Source organism: Mastigoproctus giganteus, chromosome 10 (genome assembly GCF_048544385.1).
Source record: "Mastigoproctus giganteus isolate SK-2022 chromosome 10, ASM4854438v1, whole genome shotgun sequence".
In the NCBI taxonomy this organism is placed as follows: Eukaryota; Metazoa; Arthropoda; class Arachnida; order Uropygi; family Thelyphonidae; genus Mastigoproctus; species Mastigoproctus giganteus.
This window is the reverse complement of record NC_143584.1, coordinates 24538202-24558043: the sequence shown is the minus strand read 5'-3', so window position 1 is coordinate 24558043 and position 19842 is coordinate 24538202. Positions and strand designations below refer to the sequence as shown.

Below are 19842 nucleotides of genomic sequence, written 5' to 3'. Positions count from 1 at the left end.
ACCTGATAAGACATAAATTCAAATTGACAAAAGACAGTTGTAGGATAGATGTGCAGACGTTTACCTTTAGCCAGTGAGCGATTGATTTTGGAACAAACTTCCATCTGTCATTGTAGAAGTTGATAGCTTAAATAGATTCAATGCAGAACTAGACAAACATTTGGAGCAAGTGGATGGGTGAAATAAGGGTGGTTTTTTTTTGGCTTTGCCTTTGCTAATGATTTATATCCTGCTTTGCCTGTATCAAGCTCTTGCTCACTTCAGGCAAGTAATGGTACATCTGAGTACCATAACTTGCCTGAAGTTGGAGATAGTTAGATCCAATACTCAATCAGACCATCTGCATTTCCATTAGAGAATTTCACATCTCCTGTCCAAAGTCAGAACAAGTGAACCAGCTTAGCAATTGTCTTTGAAATATGCTTTGAAATTGATACCTCTGACAGGGAACCTCATTTAGACATCAGTTTTTGAATCACAATGGGGAAATCTTTATAGCACTTGTAAGAATGTCAGCTGATTCTCTGATATTTGAATCTAAGGACTGTCAATTAATGTGGACATTAAAATAGATATTGCTCAGTCACCTGATGATGCAAAATTTGTGTTCAGATTTATGTGCTTTAAATCTTAACAGTACTTGCATCAAAGCTAACTGCTAGCAGAAAACTCAAGATGAGGAACATCTGTTTCAAAGTTCTTCTGTACTATACATAAGTAAAAAAAAAAAAAAAAAACAATATCGTTTTTGATTTATTTATTTATTTATTTTTTTTATGTAAACCCCAAACACGAGAGGTATTAGAACCTATAGTACTTCGTACCATGCCTGGGTTGGAGGTTGAGAAGACGAAAGAAGATATTTGTTCACATTGGACTTGAACTTCTGTAGACTGTAATTTTCAGGAAATACGTATGAAGGAAGGTTGTTTCAGAAAACGGGAGTTGAATGAATAAACAAAGAATATGAAAAGTTGGTTCTGTGAGTTTGAAGTTGGACAATAAGTGGATGTTGGCTGGTGGCGGCACGTGTTTGTACTGTTTTGAAAGAGACAGCAGGAATTATAGAAGCCAATTCAGCGGAAAAGTGCCCATGGAAATATCTGTTGAAGAGGCATGCAGCAGAAACAGTATGTCTATGAGACAGCGAGAGGAAATTCTCTGTTAGAGATGAATCATTATCTAACCTAACTGCTCTCTTCTGAATGGAAACAAGAAGCCTGAGAGAGGTTTTGGGGGCACCACCCCATGATGTGGGAACAATATTCCATGGTAGGGCAGATTTGCGATTTGTACAGAGTGAACAGCTGTTTTGAAGAAAAGTAATGCCGAGTAAAAAAATGAAGTTTTTTAGATGCAGAGGAAGCAATATTTGTAATGTTCTTGTGCCAAGAGAGACTAGAAGTCAGGGTAATCCCCAAAAGAGATATAAAATTTTGCCTAGAAATCGGAGTGTCACCCAAGATAAGCATAGGAGCAGAAGAATCCTTTTTGCGAGATATAAGACAGAACTGAGTTTTAGAAGGATTAAAATCAACTAGTAGTAGTGGCATGTGATGCAAGAAAGCAAGTGTTATGATCTTATTTAGCATCAGCAAAAAAAAAAAAAAAAAATCACACCATTCCCTCCAAATGCCTGTCCAGTTCTTCCTTAAATTTATTTAACCTATCAACTTCCACGACAGATGGAAGTTTGTTGCAGCAATTAACCATCCGCTGGCTAAAGGCAAATTTCCGCACATCTATTCTACATCTGTCTTTTCTTAATTTGAATTTATGCCCCCTTAGGTTCGTAATCTGAACAAGTGGAAGAATCCCATCAGAATTCAGTGTGCTCAACCCATTCAAGGCCTTATATACCTCAATCAGATCACCGTGCAGGTGCCTAATCTCCAGCCACTGCAATTTACAGAACTTAAGCCTCTCTTGGTAAGCGGATCCCTTCATTCCCCTCACCAATCTTGTTGCCCTTCTCTATACACGCTTAAGCAAATCTACATCCTTCCTAAAATGAGGTCTCCAGACCTGTACGCTACTCAAGGTGTGTCCTGACCATTGCCTTATACAGAGGGACAATCACCTCCTTTTCCCTGCTAGCAAAATTCCTATATATCATTGACAAAACCCCATGACCTGCCTTGGCAGCCTGTCTGCATTGCTCAGAAACTTCATATCTGACTGCAGAATTACTCCCAGGTCTTTTTCATTTTCTACCACCTTAAGTGTAGTACCACACAGTTGGTACGTTTCTCTGGGGTTACTTCTACCCATATGCAGTACTTTGCATTTGTCAAGGTTAAACTTCAGTTGCCACTTCTTAGCCCATCTGCCAAAATTATCTAGATCCTGTTGCAGTAGCACACTGCCATTAACAACCCTGCCAACCTTTGTATAAACTGCAAACTTCGACACTAAGCCTGATATACCTTCATCAATATCATTGATAAATATACAAACAACAGAGGACCCAACACCGAACCGTGTGGGACTCCACTAATAACATTAGTCCACGAAGAGCAGCACCCATTATTACCACCCTCTGTCTTCTCCCACTCAACCATCCTTTTATCCATTGTAGCAACTTACCCTTAATACCATTCTGCTCCAATTTGTACAATAGTCTTCCATGCGCAACAGTGTCAAAAGCTTTCCTGAAATTCAAATATATGATATGAAAATTATTTTTTGCATCCAGTTCCTTTGTAATCACATCATAATATCTTATCAAATTTATCAGACAAGACTTTCCCTTAACAAACCCATGCTGTGCCTGAATTATTGCTGCAGTCTTGTCTAGATGATCCTGCAATGCATCTTTAACCAGCGACTCCATTATTTTACCCGGAACAGAAGTTAAACTAACTGGTCTGTAATTACTCGTGTCACCCTTCGATCCTCCTTTGTGAATTGGGGATACATTTGCACATCTCCAGTCTGTGGGGACCTCCCCGAGTCCAAGGATGCTGCTCTCATAATTATGGCTAAGGGTTTGCTTAGTTGCTTTGCCACATCCTTTAATATAACTGGATAGATCCCATTCACCCCAGGTGCCTTTCTTATGTATAACTTCAACAATTTCTGCTCCACTTTGCTCTCAGTTATTACAAAATCATTTAAGCACCCTGCTACAATTTGATAACCTTCTGCCATTTTCAAACCTTAATAACTCCTCATGTGTGAATGTAGATGCAAAATACTCATTCAGTTTGTTTGCTATCTGAGCAGGATCATCAACAGTCGAACCATCAATATCAAGTGGACCAATCAGATTCATCCCCTTACTTTTAGAGTTTATATAAGTAAAGAAATCCTTGCTGTTTTTCTTAGCATCTTTTGCCAAAGATTTCTCGTAATCTGCCTTTGCCTGCCTAACCTCCTTTGTGACTTGATTACAGACTAGCTTATATCTGCCATAGGCGTCTGAGTCGCTTGATAATTTATATGCATTCCATGCATTTTTCTTCTCTGTCACGAGTCTCATTAGTTCATTTGATTACCATTTAGGCCTAAATCTTGAACAATATTTCTTAATGGGTATGAAACTTTTAGTAGCATCCACGATTAATTCCTTGAATGCTTCCCACTTAGAATTTACTGTTGTCTAAGTTGTCTTTGCCCCACTGTCGAATTACCTGGAGATCGGCATTTAAGGAATTGGTAGCAGATTTTCGAGATGTTGAAGCTGATTGAGCAGGGCAAGGTTTCTCAAAATGGAAAGTGGAATGCAATGTGCTGTCATCGGCAAAACTATGGATAGGATTTCCAGTCAATGGAAGAAGGTCGTTAATGTACAAGAGGAAAAGAGTGGGGGAAAGAATTGAACCTTGGGGGACCCCAGCATTAGTGGAGAAGTTAGAAGACAGAGAGCCATCTACCATCACCTTCAGTGAGTGATCAGAGAGAAAACTGGATAACCAATTACTAAAAACAGTTGGCAAACCATAAGATGGAAGCTTGTTTAGAAGACCTTTATGCCAAACACGATGAAAAGCCTTTGAGATGTCAAGAGCAACTGCTTGTGTTTCACCGAACTTTTCCATTGAATTAGTCAATAAATGGGTAACATAAGCCAGAATATCATCAGTGGATCGACACTCACGGAATCCATACTGCCGATCGTTGATCAGATGGAAGGTTTCTAGGCCGACTGGGCTACCCAGGTGATTAAAGTGCCTACCTGGCAGCCCAAAGGTCACGGGTTCAAATCCCGCCTCGGGCTTGGATCAAAGTAAAATACAAAATCTTTGGGAGGTGCATTATGGCCACAGAAGCCGATGCGCCAACAACTAACAAAAAAAAAAAAGAAAAAAGAAAAAAAGAAGGATTCTAGGTAGTTTAAGAGTTGGCAGTTAATTGATTTCTCCATTACTTTAGAAAGAGTAGAAGTAATTGCAATGGGACGATAATTGGATGGGAGGAATTTGTCACCCTTTTTAGGAACTGACTGGATATCAGCAAATTTCCAAGCAGAAGGAAAAACACTTTTGGAATAAGAAAGTGAAAAAAGGCAGCAAAGAACAGGAGTAAGTTCAGGAGCACAGGTTTTCGGAACAAATGGAGAAATACCATCAGAACCTTGAGCTTTCTTAGCATCAAGATTCATCAAAATCCTTCTGACATCCTTTTGATGGAAGACCACTGCACTGAATGGAGTGTGTTGGGAATGGTGAAAGGTGTTTTACTAAGATCATTAATACACGAGTTGGAATAAAAATGGGATGCTAGTAGGTCAGCTTTATCCTTGGCTGAAGTGACAATAGAACCATCTGGTTTGGTCAGAGGTGGGAGCAGAGATGGGCAAAAGTTGTGGCCAATAGCTTTGGCAAGAGACCAGAATGCTCGTCTACCATTAGGACAAGAAGCAAGTTTTCTACTCTTAGCCTGTTCAAACTCTAGTTTGGACTGATTAATAACTGCTTTACAATTGTTGCGAGCTTTGGTGTAAGCAGAAAATGAAACTGCAGAATTAGAAACAAGCCAATTACGATATGCAACGTTCTTCTCTTGAACAGCCCTAGCACATTTATTGGAAAACCAAGGTTTAGATAAAGGACGAGATTTTAAAGTGGAGTGTGGGATAAAGGATTCGATTCCTGCAAGAATAATTTCAGTGACATGATCGGAGCAAAAGTTGACATCAGAAATTTTGAAACAGTAATCCGAACAAGGAAAAGAAGAAAAGAAATTTCACAGGTCATCCCATTTTGCATTCTTGTAATGCCACACAATACGAGGTTGGGAATAGCCATGAGATAAAGGCTCCATTGGAGAAGGGACAATCACCAAGTTGTGATCTGAGGTGCCTAAAGGACCTCTCACTTCAACCGTGTACTTAGAAGGATTGTTTGTGAGAAAAAGATCAAATGTGTTGGCTGTATGGTTAGGATTGTCCGGTATTCTTGTAGGTAAATGAAAAATCTGTGTAAGTCATTAGTAATTGCAAAAACGGAAGCCAGCTGGAGTTGTGAATATTAAAATTACCTGACCGGAGAAAGTCAAGTTTCAAAGAGAGGAAGTCAAAGAGCCCCTAGCAATTAGTGGAGGGAGAACGGTAGAGATATTTGCAAAAGCACAGCAAATATTTGTAGAGTATATTCGGAGTCATTATGGAACTCACAAGGAAAGGTACAATTGTTTATGAGTAAGTGTTGAGCTGACAAATTGCACTAATTTAAGATATCTCTTAACAAGCAGCAAAATACATTCTATTCCACCAATAACACACTGAATCAGCAGTAAAAGCAGTTAGTTTTGGCAAATTTATATGCAACTCATTTAGAACCTTTTACAGATGGCTGATTTGTTCAAAAATGTTTGCTTGAGAAGCTAACATTATGCTCCCAAGAAAAGTCCATATTTTTATAAATTTTCACTAGAAACGCAACAGTTGAAAAGGCCAATTTAGTGCTGTTAGTAAAGATTTTATAGCTTACTCCATAGCTATCAACGCAGATTCTAAAGATGTAGCTCAGTTTGCAGTGTTTATTTGTAGTGCAACAACAAATTTTGTAATACTCGAAGAACTTGTGGAGTTAATTCCCATGCAGGACTATAACTGGAGAACATATTTTCAAATAAGTAGATAATATCCTGAAATATACGAACTTTCACTAAATAAACTTGTGTGTTTATTTAACCGATAACCGATAGAGCTCCTGCTATGATTCATTCTAAAAACTGTGTTGTAGGGGAAACAAAATGAAAAACTTTGTAGTAAAATTAATGCTTTCCATTGCATAAGTTTACATTAGACGTTGTGTGATAAAATAATAAAGTTCAGCCATGATTTCAAGCGAATTAAATCGATTGCAAACTTCATCTGTGCCTGTGGATTGAATCATTGTAAGTTTTTTCTTTTTTTTACTGATGTGGAAAGCGAGTACAAGGATTTTGCTATGCTGTGCTGAAATTTGTTGGCTTTTGTGTTATGAGGGGTTGAAAAGTTTTATAATTGAACAGGGAAATTATATTTCTGTAGATGAAAGTGCAAGATATGGCTAAAAAGAATTATTAAATGGTAGTAAGATTTTGGCATTGTAGTTGACATTAGTTTTTTCGTTGACACTTGAATGAATTAAACATCCAGGTTTAAATTAAAAACCAAGTCATATTATCAAGTGTATGATAGCATAAAGGGTTTCAAACAAAACTTTAGCTTTGGCAAATTTTATTTTTAAACATATAGATCATAAAGGTTGCATGTGTTATATCTAGAGTTAAGTTGTTACCAGATGATACTGGATTGTTGAGAAATGAGCTTGAAATTAGATTTCAAGCTTTGCAAAACAAATTTTTTTTTTCCAAGTTCAATGCACCATTTAATTTCAGTGTTGAAAAAAACACAGATGGAGATCTACAGATGGAGATCATTGAATTACGGTGTGATTCAGTTCTAAGAGTTTAGTGACATTGGAGAGCCAAGTCTTTATTTCTATTTACTTGCTGAATGATTCCGAAAGATAGTTCAATTTTCCTGAAATATGTGCAGTGTTTGACAATGTGTATTTATGCAAAAGCTGTTTTCATTCATGAAAAGAAATAAGACAACAGAGAGGTCACAATTGGCAAATGAAAGTTGTATCTACACAAAATATTACGCCTGACCTTAAGTTGAGTACAAACAAAAGGTGCCACATTTTTGGGAAGATAACTTTTGAGTAATTACTTTTTTTTTAGAATGCAATTTTAATTTATTTACATTTTTTACTTATTTTGTTGTATGTACTTTTAAAATTAAATGTTTGAAATTAATTTGTATTATTTTTAATTTAATTTTATTAAAATTTAAATTAATTTATAATTGAATTTATATTTATTTATTGCTGATTTATACACACATTACACATTAATAAAACTATAAAAATAGCTATAAAATAATCGTGCATTAAAAAAATCCAGGAAAAAAAATGTGATCCACCTTAAGCACATCTAAGATCAATGTGGCCCACATGCACTAGTGAATTTGATATGGCTATCTGCGCCAATTTGCATTTTGACTTTAGGAAACTTTGAAATCTGTCATTGTAGTAAAACATGGGAAGAGTAAATGGTACTTGTCATCTAATTCTGGGACACACAAAATAACATTGAAGTGAACTAGATGAGTGGGGTTGGCACCACTACATGGTTTTCTGAGGGAGCCAGAAAATTTTGGTTTTGCACCTTGTATATGTTATGTTTAACTTGTATATATTATGTTTAACTTGTATATGTTATGTTTAACTTGTATATGTTTTCCAAATATATACACCTTATATATATTTGGTTTTATGCCTTGTATATGAATAAAAAAAAAAAAAGAAAAGAAAAAGAAATTCTGTTGACATTATTTATACTTTGACAAGGTGTCAATAAAATAATTTCTTCCGTATTAAGAATTTATGATAATTTTGTTTACTTAAAATATTTTTGCATTTGTACAATTTTAATAAGAAACATTCTTTGTAGTGGAAGGAAGCAACTCGTGAAGATATGATGGATTCTAAATTAAAATGTGTTTTTGAACTTTCGGAAACAGTCGCTGCATCAGATCAAAATGTAAGTACCCAAATCTCCTGAAAATACATCCACATCTATTTTCAATTTTAAATATGGTTGTGGAATATGTATTAAAATGATTAAAGTTGATCTCCTTGAACTATTCCTCTCATGCTACTAAATCAGTGATGGCATGTTATTTTATGATACTGTATATAATGAATTATACATTATCACACATTTATAGCTTGAGTACCATTTTGTAATGTAATTGAATTATTATATTAATATATCATTTATTGTATATATTTACAATACAATATTTACATTTCAAAATATTAACTGAAACACTAGTTGTGGCAACAAAAATAAGGTTAAATTTAGTGTTTATCCAACACATGCAAACACTATACTTCAGTTTTCATTGATTCTGATATCCAGACACCATGGTTAAGAATGTATTCGAGCATGTAATTGGCAACGTTCCTCTTAACAATTTCGAAACTTTTTTGGTGAGTTTAACAATCAAAATGCATTGAGCTTAATTTTGAAACAAACTTATTAATCTGAATGGTATTCAAGTATAGTATGAGATGTGGTTATTAAATAACGAGACTTGCAATAAAATAAATGTAATGAAATATTTTATAACTTACACGTTATACCCTTCAAAATAAATTGCGTTGGGGTTGCACACAACTGTTCCATACATTTCTTACAAGCGCAGAAACATTTCTGGAAGTCACCTTTCTGTAAGCTCTTTTAATGCTTCAGTCATTTTTTTTTTTTTTTTCTTACTGCCTTCAGTGAACTGAAAATGGGGTTCCTTAAGTATATTTTCGGTTTAGGGAAGTGAAAAAGGTCAAGAGGGTAGGGTCTAGTGAGTAGAGTGCATGTTCTCTCTCTCTCTCTCTCTCTCTCTCTCTCTCTCACACACACACACACACACACACACACACACACACACACACACACACACACACACACACACACACACACACACACACTTGTTTTTTGGCCAGAAACTGGCAAAGAGAGTGCTTTATGTACTGGAGCATCCAACCATCCTTCCACAATTTAGGTCTTTTCCTTCACATTTTTTCATGCAGCCTTGTCAGAACTTCAATGTAGTATGTTTGACTGATAGCCTGATTTGGTATGATGTATCCATCCATAATAATTGCTTTAATATAGAAGAAAACAAGAAGTATAGTTTTCATTTTTGATTTTGACATTCTTGCTTTTTTTTTTTTGGTCTAGAGGATTATTTTGTCTTCTACTGCATTGACTGTCTTTTAGTTTTTGGATCATACTGTAATAGCCAACTTTCATTGCAAGTAATTACAGTACTCAGAAAGTATGGATCTTCAATTTTTTTCAAAATATCTTCACAAACTTGGAGCCTTCTCATTCTTTGATCTTCATTCAAAATTTCTGGCACCATCTTGGCATACAATTTTCTCATCCCTAAATTTTCAGTTAAAATTGAACTGTTTCTTTGTCCATATTGAGTTCTGATGCAACCCATTCTAATTTTTAAACGACAATCACTTCTAATTAATGTCCTTACCTAGCCTGCATTTTCATCAGTTTTTCATAGATACCAGACAGCCCGGTCATTCATCATCTTCCACATTCTCTCTTCCTTCTAAAAATCTTTTATGCCATTCAAACACACAAGCTCTTGACATATATAGTATCTTCCCCATAAACTTGATGTAACAACTCATAACTTTCAGTTGGTATTTTCTTTAGTTTTGTTAAAAATTTGAGGTTGATTCATTTTTTGATTGTTTTGTTTCTCATTTTTCTGGCAAACTGCAAGAACACAAGGTAATGAAAACCTGTCTCACTACAAACCGAATGTGTTTGGGAACGTGAATTGGTGCACAATTAGGGAAAGGTTCAAGGTCAGCCGGTGTGCTTTTCTTTCATAGGTGGCACTTGATATGTAGTGACTGCTTGTTATTTAATAGCCACACTGTGTATTGCCCCAATTTGAGCACTATACTAAAATATAATAAATTTATATATATTGTTTGAATAGTTAGAACTGAAGTATTTCCCGATTTGATATGTCAAGTAATTTGTGTATGATATACTTTTGTCAGACTTAATGAATATTGAAATTTTTTTTTAAGTTTTCATAAGATTTAGTTAGCTACATAAGTGTATATTAATTTTTTTTTCATGTTATTAATTTTGGGTTTACCTATACTGTGAATAAATATTTTTTAATGTAATAAATGCATAGTTTCCACCTCTCCCGATTACCAGAGATAATATACTATTTTTGATTTGATATTTTCCTCACCTCTCCATTTCAGTAGTTCATAACATTTTCTCTGCCTGTTATTGCAAATACTATTGAAAAAATGACAGAGAAACTGTCTTTTTTGCACTACCTTTTTCTTTTTGAAAAAAATAGTTTTACTATGTTTAAATCAGAATTTTTTTAAAAATTCTGCTAATTTCTTATTTTTCTTAATGATTATGGCCAAAAAAATCTGAAAATAATTTGCCATAATTGTTCAGATAGCCATAGATAATGCAAACATTATTTCTAAGACTAAAACATATTTATTATTTCAGTCAAGAGTCTGCTGACTCAAAACAGAATTTATAGATTCAACAACTGAGAGTTAAATATTATTTAACTTTGACAAGAATAACCACTTTTTCATCCAGTATGCTATTCAGAGAATAAGTTTGTTAACCAAATTGAAATAAATCAATTTTGCAAAAAGAAAGAAAAAAGTTTTTTGTACTTCTCATAATGCTGAAGGCAAAAAAATAGATATTGTTAAGTGTCAGAACTTTCATAACAATGAAAGTTTAGCCTTAGTAGAGGCATATGATGCAAGAAAGCAAGCTTATGCAGCATCAGCCAAAAAAAAAAAAAAAAAAAAAAACAAAACCACTCCCATTTCACCTCTTCGTTCGTTCAAAATACCTGTCCAGCTGAGCCTTAAATTTATTTAGGCTATCAACTTCCACAACAAGGGATGGACGTCTGTTCCATCAACCAACTACCCGCTGGCTAAAGGCAAATTTCCGCACACATCTATCCTACATCTGTCTTTCCTCAATTTGAATTTATGCCCTCTCAGGTGATTATTCTAAGCAAGAGGAAGAATCCCATCAGCATTGAGCATGCTCAAACCATTCAAGGCTTTATACACCTCTATTAGATCATCTCGCCGGTGCCTAGTCTCCAGATACTGTAATTTGCAAAACTTAAGCCTTTCTTCGTAAGAGCAACCCTTTGTATTCACTAAACTTGTTGCCTTCTCTGTACTCGTTCCAGCAGCTCTACACCCTTCTTGAAATGAGGCCTCCAGACCTGTATACAGTACTCAAGGTGTGGCCTGACCATTGCCTTATACAAGGGAATAATCACCTCCTTATCCCTGCTAGAAAAATTCCTGTATATCATTGACAAGACACCATGAGCAACTCTTGCAGCCTGTCTGCACTGCTCAGAAAACTTCATATCTGCCTGCATAATTACCCCAAGGTCCTTTTCATTCTCTACCACTGTCAGTGTAGTACCACAGAGTTGATACGTTGCTCTGGGGTTACAGTTTCCCGTATGTAGTACTTTACATTTGTCAATGTTAAACTTCATGTCTGCCACCTCTCAGCCCATCTGCTCAACCTTTCCAGATCCTGTTGCAGCAGCATACTGTCAGTAGTGTTAACAACCCTGCCAACCTTTGTATCGTCTGCAAACTTGGACATTAAGCTTGATATACCATCATCAATATCATTTGTAAATACAGAAAACAACAATGGACCCAACACTGAGCCCTGAGGGACTCCACTAATAACATTAGTCCACGACGAGCAGTGTCCATTGATTACCACACTCTGTCTTCTCCCCCTCAACCATCCCTTTATCCATAGCAGCAATTTTCCTCCAATGGCACACTGCTCCAATTTATGCAGCAGTCTTCCATGTGCAACAGTATCAAAAGCCTTTCTAAGAGCCAAATATATAATATCAAAGTTATTCCCTGCATCCAGTTCTTTTTTGACTGCATCATAGTATCCAATCAAGTTGGTCAGGCAAGACTTAACAAAACCATGCTGTGTCCGAGCTGCAGTGCTTTTTTTGTGATGGTACGCAATTGTACGGCGTACCGGCACCTTTATTAACAGTGACATTTGGATGCAGTGCATTTCGAAATTTGTAATATTTTGTAAATTTTTTTTACATGTTTATCTACTATGCAAATAAGCTTAAAATTATTTAACTAAATTTACTTTTTTCACTGTCTATTGTTAAGATATTTTCTATATAAATATAGAAATAAATATATTTCTGTATAACCATTTTTATAATTCTAAATTGCTCGGTCGGACCTCTGTTTAATTATTTTGAATTTCCCTTGGAAGTTACATTTAAAATAGTTTCCGTTGAGAGAGAAAATTTTCATATAGCGAACGGATTAGGAGAGAATTAACTCGGTACGCACTGTTCGCATTTCTGGCCTTCAGGCAATTTAAGCAATTAGTGCTGCTGAGCGAATTAAGAGAGCTAAAAGGATTACCATTCTATAATTTAGTGGTACCTGGTAAAACCTATCCGACCACCTGTCTCGCATACGGAGAAGTCGTGCTGGTCAACAGTGAGCAGATCAAGGCGTATTCCCAATGGGCTCTGGCCCACCTTCTACTGCAGTGGTGTCCAACCTTTTCCCGTACAGGTGCCATATTCAAAAAAATTCAAAGTTAGATTTCTTTAGTGTGTTACATTTTTGATATCTTGTTGCATGTAAAAGTAAAATTGAAAATATTCGAAAATTTTATTTAGTACAATTACATTTACTGAACAAAACATTTAATGAGAATTTTTTTCAAAATTAACAAAATTTAAAATGCTGTTTTAGTTTATTTTCCTCGTGGACTGTAGGTTGGACACCTTCGTGAATCAACTGTAAGCGCCCCGTTCGAGAATTAGGAGGGAGTAATTTCTTTTACCCCGACAAATAATCATCTGTCGTTTCGCGGAAGTGCGTTATCCACATTTTTCATAAATTTTTCCCTATCTCTGTTTACATGGTCACAGTACCTGAATATCCGCATGACATGATATTTAAAAAAAAAAAAAAAAAAATTCAAATTTAAGAACTAGTGACAATACCGATGACGAGAGAAGGAAAACGAGGACAGCAAAGGTATTAAACCTTCTAAGCATGAATTGTTGGCATTTGGTGAAAATGAAATTAGAAAATTGTCAGTTAGGTTACAGTTAAATGCAATTCGTGGATTTCGGGGGTACCTAATTGAAAAGATGGTTTCGGAAGAATTGAAGAATTTGATGGACGCTCTGAGTATGATACCAATTTCATCGAGTGAATGTGAACGAGGATTTTCACAAATGAATCTGATTGTCAGCCCAACCAGAGCTTCATTGATGACAAAAACACTTTCTTCACTACTGTTTCTTAAAATTGTAGGCCCACCGCTGACCCGCTTCGATCCAGCAAAATATGTCGATTCGTGGCTGCTTCGGAAAGGTCATTCAGCAAGAGACACACAAAGAGGAAGAAAAGAAGTCGGCATAGGGTATCTGATGAGAACTTAATAAAAATTTGGAATATTCTACAAAAACTTATTATAAATTTATTTTTAGAGGCCATAGTTTAACGAAGAACCCTTAAAATGTCACTCGGTTGTCTGCCTGTCCATCCGTCTGTCACAGCATTGTATCTCTGGAACCACTCAACCTATTGACTAGAAATTTTGCATGGGTTTGCACATCAAGTGGGCCAACATAATGCCATATTGATCATTGTTGACAAAAATTTGTCTGAGAAATGGAAGGGGATAAAAATGATGTTGACAATCTATAGCTACACCGTTGGAAAGAGCTTAACGAGTATGTTTAAAATATAATTTTAAAATATTTTTAAAATTAAAAATGGCGGCGTCAGACAGGAAAATGTAAGTAATTTTTGTGTCCCCCCTCTATTTCCGTTGCTAACGGAGCTAAAAATTTAAAAATCACATTAAACATGCGTTATTTGATGCTTATCAAGGGAAAACTATTGCAATTGAAATCTATCATTTATTTTTGTGTTAAAATTAGTTCAAAATCTTTTTTTTTTTTTGTTGCACTTCAATTTATTGAACTTCAATAGCATGCTTCTTTTTACTAAGTAACTCTCCTTTTAGTGACAAAAAGGTTGCTAAATAGTTAGTTAATAATTCTATAAAGGTCATTTATAAATTTTGTGACAAGAAGTATTTTTTAACAACAATTTTCAAAGCTGGGGTTGTCCTGGCAAGGAGGTACTCAGAGAGCCAGTGTTGAGGTGGTGGTGGGGAGGCGCCTGTGTGGAGTCTTGTTGGACCCTCACCTGCCAATCGCTTCTCCCCCAAGACTTTAATCGCTTCTGCAGGAAGAAGTTGAAGTCGCTTCTCCCACCCTTGGTATTCACAACAACTGGAAAGACTCAAATAGACAACGTTCTCGTTATTTCCTAAGTTTTAAGCCAAGCCGGGGTACTAGAAACTTTTTTTCAGTTACCATAAAGTTCTCTATTTGAGATACTACACTAACGACAATTCGTGTCATCCTGAGTGCCCGGCATAGCTCAGTAGTTGACCGATTTATTTACTTATTTTATTCACATTTTACTTATTTTTATATCTATATTTGAATAATAAATTTATACTGAATAAACTGTGTAAATATACTAAATTTGTTGTTCTTATTCCAAAAGCATTACAACGAAAGTAACTATCAGGGAAAAAAAATTTTTAGAGTACTTTTCATATCCTTTTCATTTTCAATTTTTCCTGATAGCAAAGAATGAGTACCGGCACCTATTTTTTTACAAAAAAAGCACTGCTGAGCTGTAACTGAAGTCTTGTCTAGATGATCCTGCAGTGCTTCTTTAACCAGTGCCTCCATTAATTTTCCTGGAACAGAAGTTAAACTCACAGGTCTATAATTACTTGTGTCAACCTTTGATCCTCCTTTGTGAATTGGGGTCACATTTGCACATCTCTAGTGTATGGGTACCTCCCCTGAGTCCAAAGAAGCTCTCATAATTATGGCTACGGGTTTGCTTACTTCCTTTGCCACCTCCTTCGATATAACTGGATAGATCCCATCCACCCCCGGGTGCCTTTTTTATGTTTATCTTCAACAATTTCTCCTCCACTTTCCACTCAGTTATTACAAAATCAAATAGCTCACTGCAGAGTTTACTTCACCTCTGGCATTCCCCTTCCTGAATAACTCCTCGTGTGAATGTAGATGCAGAATACTCGTTTAGTTTGTTAGCCATCTGAGCAGGATCATCAACAGTTGAACCATAATTATCCAGTGGACCAATCTGATTCATCCCTTTCCTTCTAGAGTTTACATAGGTAAAGAACTCTTTTCTGTTTTTCTTTGCATCCTTTGCCAAGGATTTGTCATAATCTGCCTTTGCCTACGTAATCTCTTTTGTGACTTGGTTACAGACCAGCTTATATCTATCATAGGCTTCCATGTCACCCATTAATTTATATATATCCCATGCATTTTTCTTCTCTGCCATATTTCTCATTAGTTCATCTGACATCCATTTAGGCCTAAACCTTGAACAATATTTCTTAGTTGGTATGTAAAGCCTAGTAGCTTCCAAGATAAATTCTTTGAATGCTTCCCATTTTGAATTTGCTGTTGGTAACATCATCAGTTGGTCCCACTGTATAGAATTTAAATACTGTCTCAGACCATCGTAGTCGTCTTTACGAAAGCAAAAACCCTTCCCTTTACCCCTGATGGTAGTTACCTCTTTGAGTAAATCCCACTTCAGCACACTGTGATCACTGTCACCTAGTGGTTCCTTTATCTGCAGATTCTTAATGCATGCAGAATCACTCCTGATAATCAGATCAAGAGTATTACGCCCTCTAGTTGCCTCCCCAACATGCTGTAAAAGTAAAATTGTAGAAAACAATCATCCAGTAAATCCACAAAAGCCTTGCTAGTGTGTGAGTGACCAATCCACAAATTTCAGTCAATATCTGAGAAATTAAAATCCCCCATTATAAGACTCTCTGATTTACTGGCCCACTCTGTTTCCCTGTACAGTTTCTTATTATACTCATCAGAGTCTTTAGGCCTATAGCACACTCCTACTCTCAATTTTGATCTTCCAATGCTTATGTCACACCAAACTGACTCGACATTGCACTGTCCAGCGATGTCGACTGGCTTCACTTCCTTGGATTTTGTGTGTTTCTTAACTAATAGCATAACCCCTCCTACTTTTCTATCCAGTCTATCCTTTCTGTAGACGTTGTACTCCCCAAATTCCAGTTCTGCATTCCTTATATCTGTGTGACACCACGTCTCTGATATCCCAACAATATCTGCCTTTGATGTTTTGAGCAATACCTCAAATTCATCAAATTTATTTACCTGTTCTGCAACAGTATCTTTCTTTATCAGCTGATGTCTAAAGATAGTCCAAACAGAAATACACTGACAGAATGAAACAAATCTTTGTCTGTATTTTAATATAAAATGTGTATGTTTTTTTTCTCTTGTTTTTGGTGAGGAACTGTATTTTTTTCTGCTTTGGTCAAAAAATCTGCTTTTCTCCTGTTTATTCAAACTTACTCTATATCAAGCTTTTTGAAAGTCAAAAGTTGGCAGCATATAAATGTTATTGTTTTGTTTGTTAAATTTTTTTGCATAAATTCTGTCAGTACACGTTGTTTACTGACAGAATTTCTACACCCCTTGCTGATTGTGACTGTGTTGGGAAAGAAACCTTAGTCCAATTCCTGTTGTGTGTGTGTGTGTGTGTGTGTGTGTGTGTGTGTGTGTGTGTGTGTGTGTGTGTGTGTGTGTGTGTGTGTGTGTGTGTGTGTGTGTGTGTGTGTGTGTGTTTATTTTATTTTTGAAAAAATTACCAGATTTCTGTTGATTCGACTTTAATGAAATTTAAAATGGCTCAACAGATCTTTGGACATCTCTGTCTTCAAGCTTTAAATGTACAAGGACTGTTCAATAAAGAATGATTATGATTTTTAATGAACAACCATATACTAGCTATTTCTAGCTAAGCTGCAGAATTTAGTATCAAACCAAAATGCATCACATAGCAACTATGCAATTGATTCGTGCAAATGGTGTGACCTTGGTGGTTGGTGAGGTTTATGCCTGTTAAGTTTTGCCTACGTAACAATGAACATGACATATGAGGAACAGTATGCTGCTCTCACATTTTGTTTCCATCTCAAGAAAACATCAGCTGAAGCGTATGAAATGTTAAAAGAGGCTTATAGTGAATCTATCCTCCTATATAACGCAGCCTGCATGTAGTTTGCTAGGGTCCAAGACCACTCACTCCTGCACAACAGCAGGTTTGCATGGTGTTTTATCAGGAGCTGCAATGGATGGTTACTGAAGATGGTGAGGTTTTGCACAAGATGATAATAGCAGATGAGACATAGCTTCATTGTTTCAACTCACAGAGTAAGCAACAAAGCTCTGTTTGGAAGTCTACATCACACCAACATTGAAAAAGCAAAAGTTGTGGCTTCTGCGGGAAAGGTTATGGTCATCTGTTTTTTTGGCATTCAAGGAGTGGTTTGCCAGCATATTATGTTTCCAGATCTTACTACAGAACTGTACTGCATACTTTGTGTGATCACATTTGTTGCAAATGACTACAACTGTATGTAGGTGGAGGATGTTTCATCATGACACTGTAAGACTGTCATCAAGTACTTAGCCAGTATTAATGTCAAATATGTTCCTCATCCATCCTACATCTCTGACCTTGCACTTTTAGTTTTTTTATTATTATTATTATTATTTCCAGAGTTAAAGAGGAAGCTGTGAGGAAAACATTTCCAGTCATCAGAAGAAGTTGAAATGACATTGGAGGCGATTCTCAGACACATGTCAAAAAATGGCTTTCACCATGTTTTTGAAGAATGGCAGAAATGGAGTAAATGCATTTCATAAAATGGGGATTACTTTGAAAAGGACCATCAAAATATGGATGATTAATAAAGGTATGTTGTGAAAAAATTATGCTCGTTCTTTATTGAACAGCCCTCGTGGCACCAAACTACCACAAAAGGAAAAGATAAGAGAGGATTGATATACTTCAGTATTATATATGACTTTTGAAGATAGAGATATTTCTAAGAATGGCAGGAACCTTGTTGTCCCAGACAGTGTTCCTGCCAGTTAAAATCTCAATTTCTTTGTCCTGCTGTAAGGTTTTTGCTTTTATTTTATTTTGTTCAGTTGACTTAATCCCATTTTGGCAACCCATTTTTTTCTCCGTATCCATACAACAAGGGCTTTGTTGACCTCGGTGACGTGTTATCCAGTATGAAACTTGATTTGTTTTTCCTTCTTTAGTGATAAGGTTTTAGCTTATAATTTATCAAGTTTTGTAGGCTTAATCCTATATTGTTATCCCATTCTAGTTTGTTCATTATCAACATACTTGTTACAAAAAGGTTACACCATGAGAAGGTGAGGAATTGCTAATGTAGTTGGCAAAAGATTGGAAAAATAGAAGAATGAAAATATGCTTTGATGCATAGAGGCAAAACATTTAATGGTATTCCCATACCATTGAATAATATAATTTAAATATTAACAAACCATACCCCACATACTCCTGTTCTCGGAAATTTTTCAGTGGCATACAGAAATTAAAGTATATATTTACAGTTACATCTTATAGCTTTATTCCATAATATATATTTTGGTTAAATAAGAGATAACTACCAATTGATATACTATTACGCTACACCATGATTATTACCTTTGTTAACAGCATCACATTCCAGAACTTCTTTTAGTCCTTTGATCACATGCATTGATGATCAGAATGTCAACATTCTGATCATTAAGATGATCAGAATGCAATGAATGAATCTAACCTCAGAAGATCAGCTGTTGCTGCAACAGCTGATCTTCTGAGGGTAGCAACATTTCAAATGTGTGGGAAGAGAAAGCTAGGGAAACAAGCATAAATAACTTCAATAGGTGTGTCAGGATAATAAAATATAGAAGAATACTTAGTCTTATTTGTGTCTACGGTAATGTCAGGAGGGTTGTCAATAAAATGGCTGAATTTGAACTCCTGGGTATGACAACTAATGCTGACATAATAGGACTAACAGAAATGTGGTGACAACCGCAATTTGTGAGTGAAAAGTTCTGCTATGGCATGTATAGTGTATTTAGAAAAGATAGGAAGATAAATGGGGTAGTGGGGTCATACTTCTTATCAAAAGCAGCTTGAGAATGAAAAGAGCTTTTGCTGAGGGTGAATTTCCATCTGCCAGTAGAACCTGTGTATAGTGTGAGTTAGTTGGAAGCAAAGGTATAATGAGAGTGGGAGTAATCTCATACCAGAAGAGTATGATGAGAGTCTCTACATGCAGATGGAATGGGCAAGCGAGTGCGAATATCTTATGGGTAACTTCAATCTGCCCAGATTGATTGAAATGAGTGGGAGGGAAACTCACCATGAGGAATTTTTTATTTTTTAAAATAAACTAGATGATTATTATTTGTACCAGCATGTCGGAGAAAATACTAGGGGTAAAAAATATTCTTGACCTCACCATTACTCAGGAATCAGATGACTTCACAGTCTTAAATTACAGGAACAATTGTCAGGTAGTGATCACGAAATCAGCAGTTGGAAGGTGAAGAAAGATGTTGCAGTAGTTAAAGGTAAAGGCATGGGTTTTAATTTCAGAAGAGGGGACTTGGACACTTTAAGATGTTATATGGCATGTATTAATTGGGTGGTTTGCAGAGTGAGGGCAAATCCATTGTAACTATGAATACTTTTAAAGCAAAAATCACAGAAGCTATGA

At 35.9% G+C, this 19842-nt stretch overlaps 1 protein-coding gene across 2 annotated transcripts in view; it reads left to right on the top strand.

Annotated features, from left to right (window-relative positions):
• The window catches only part of LOC150078877 (vesicle-associated membrane protein-associated protein B/C-like), a 141711-nt gene that overhangs the window by 53167 nt on the left and 68702 nt on the right, over window positions 1-19842 (top strand). For both annotated transcript variants that reach the window (XM_090383999.1, XM_090383998.1), the window contains exon 4: window positions 7948-8037. In XM_090383999.1, the coding sequence (XP_090240125.1) occupies window positions 7948-8037 (90 nt within the window). The remainder of the gene's footprint in view (window positions 1-7947; window positions 8038-19842) is intronic.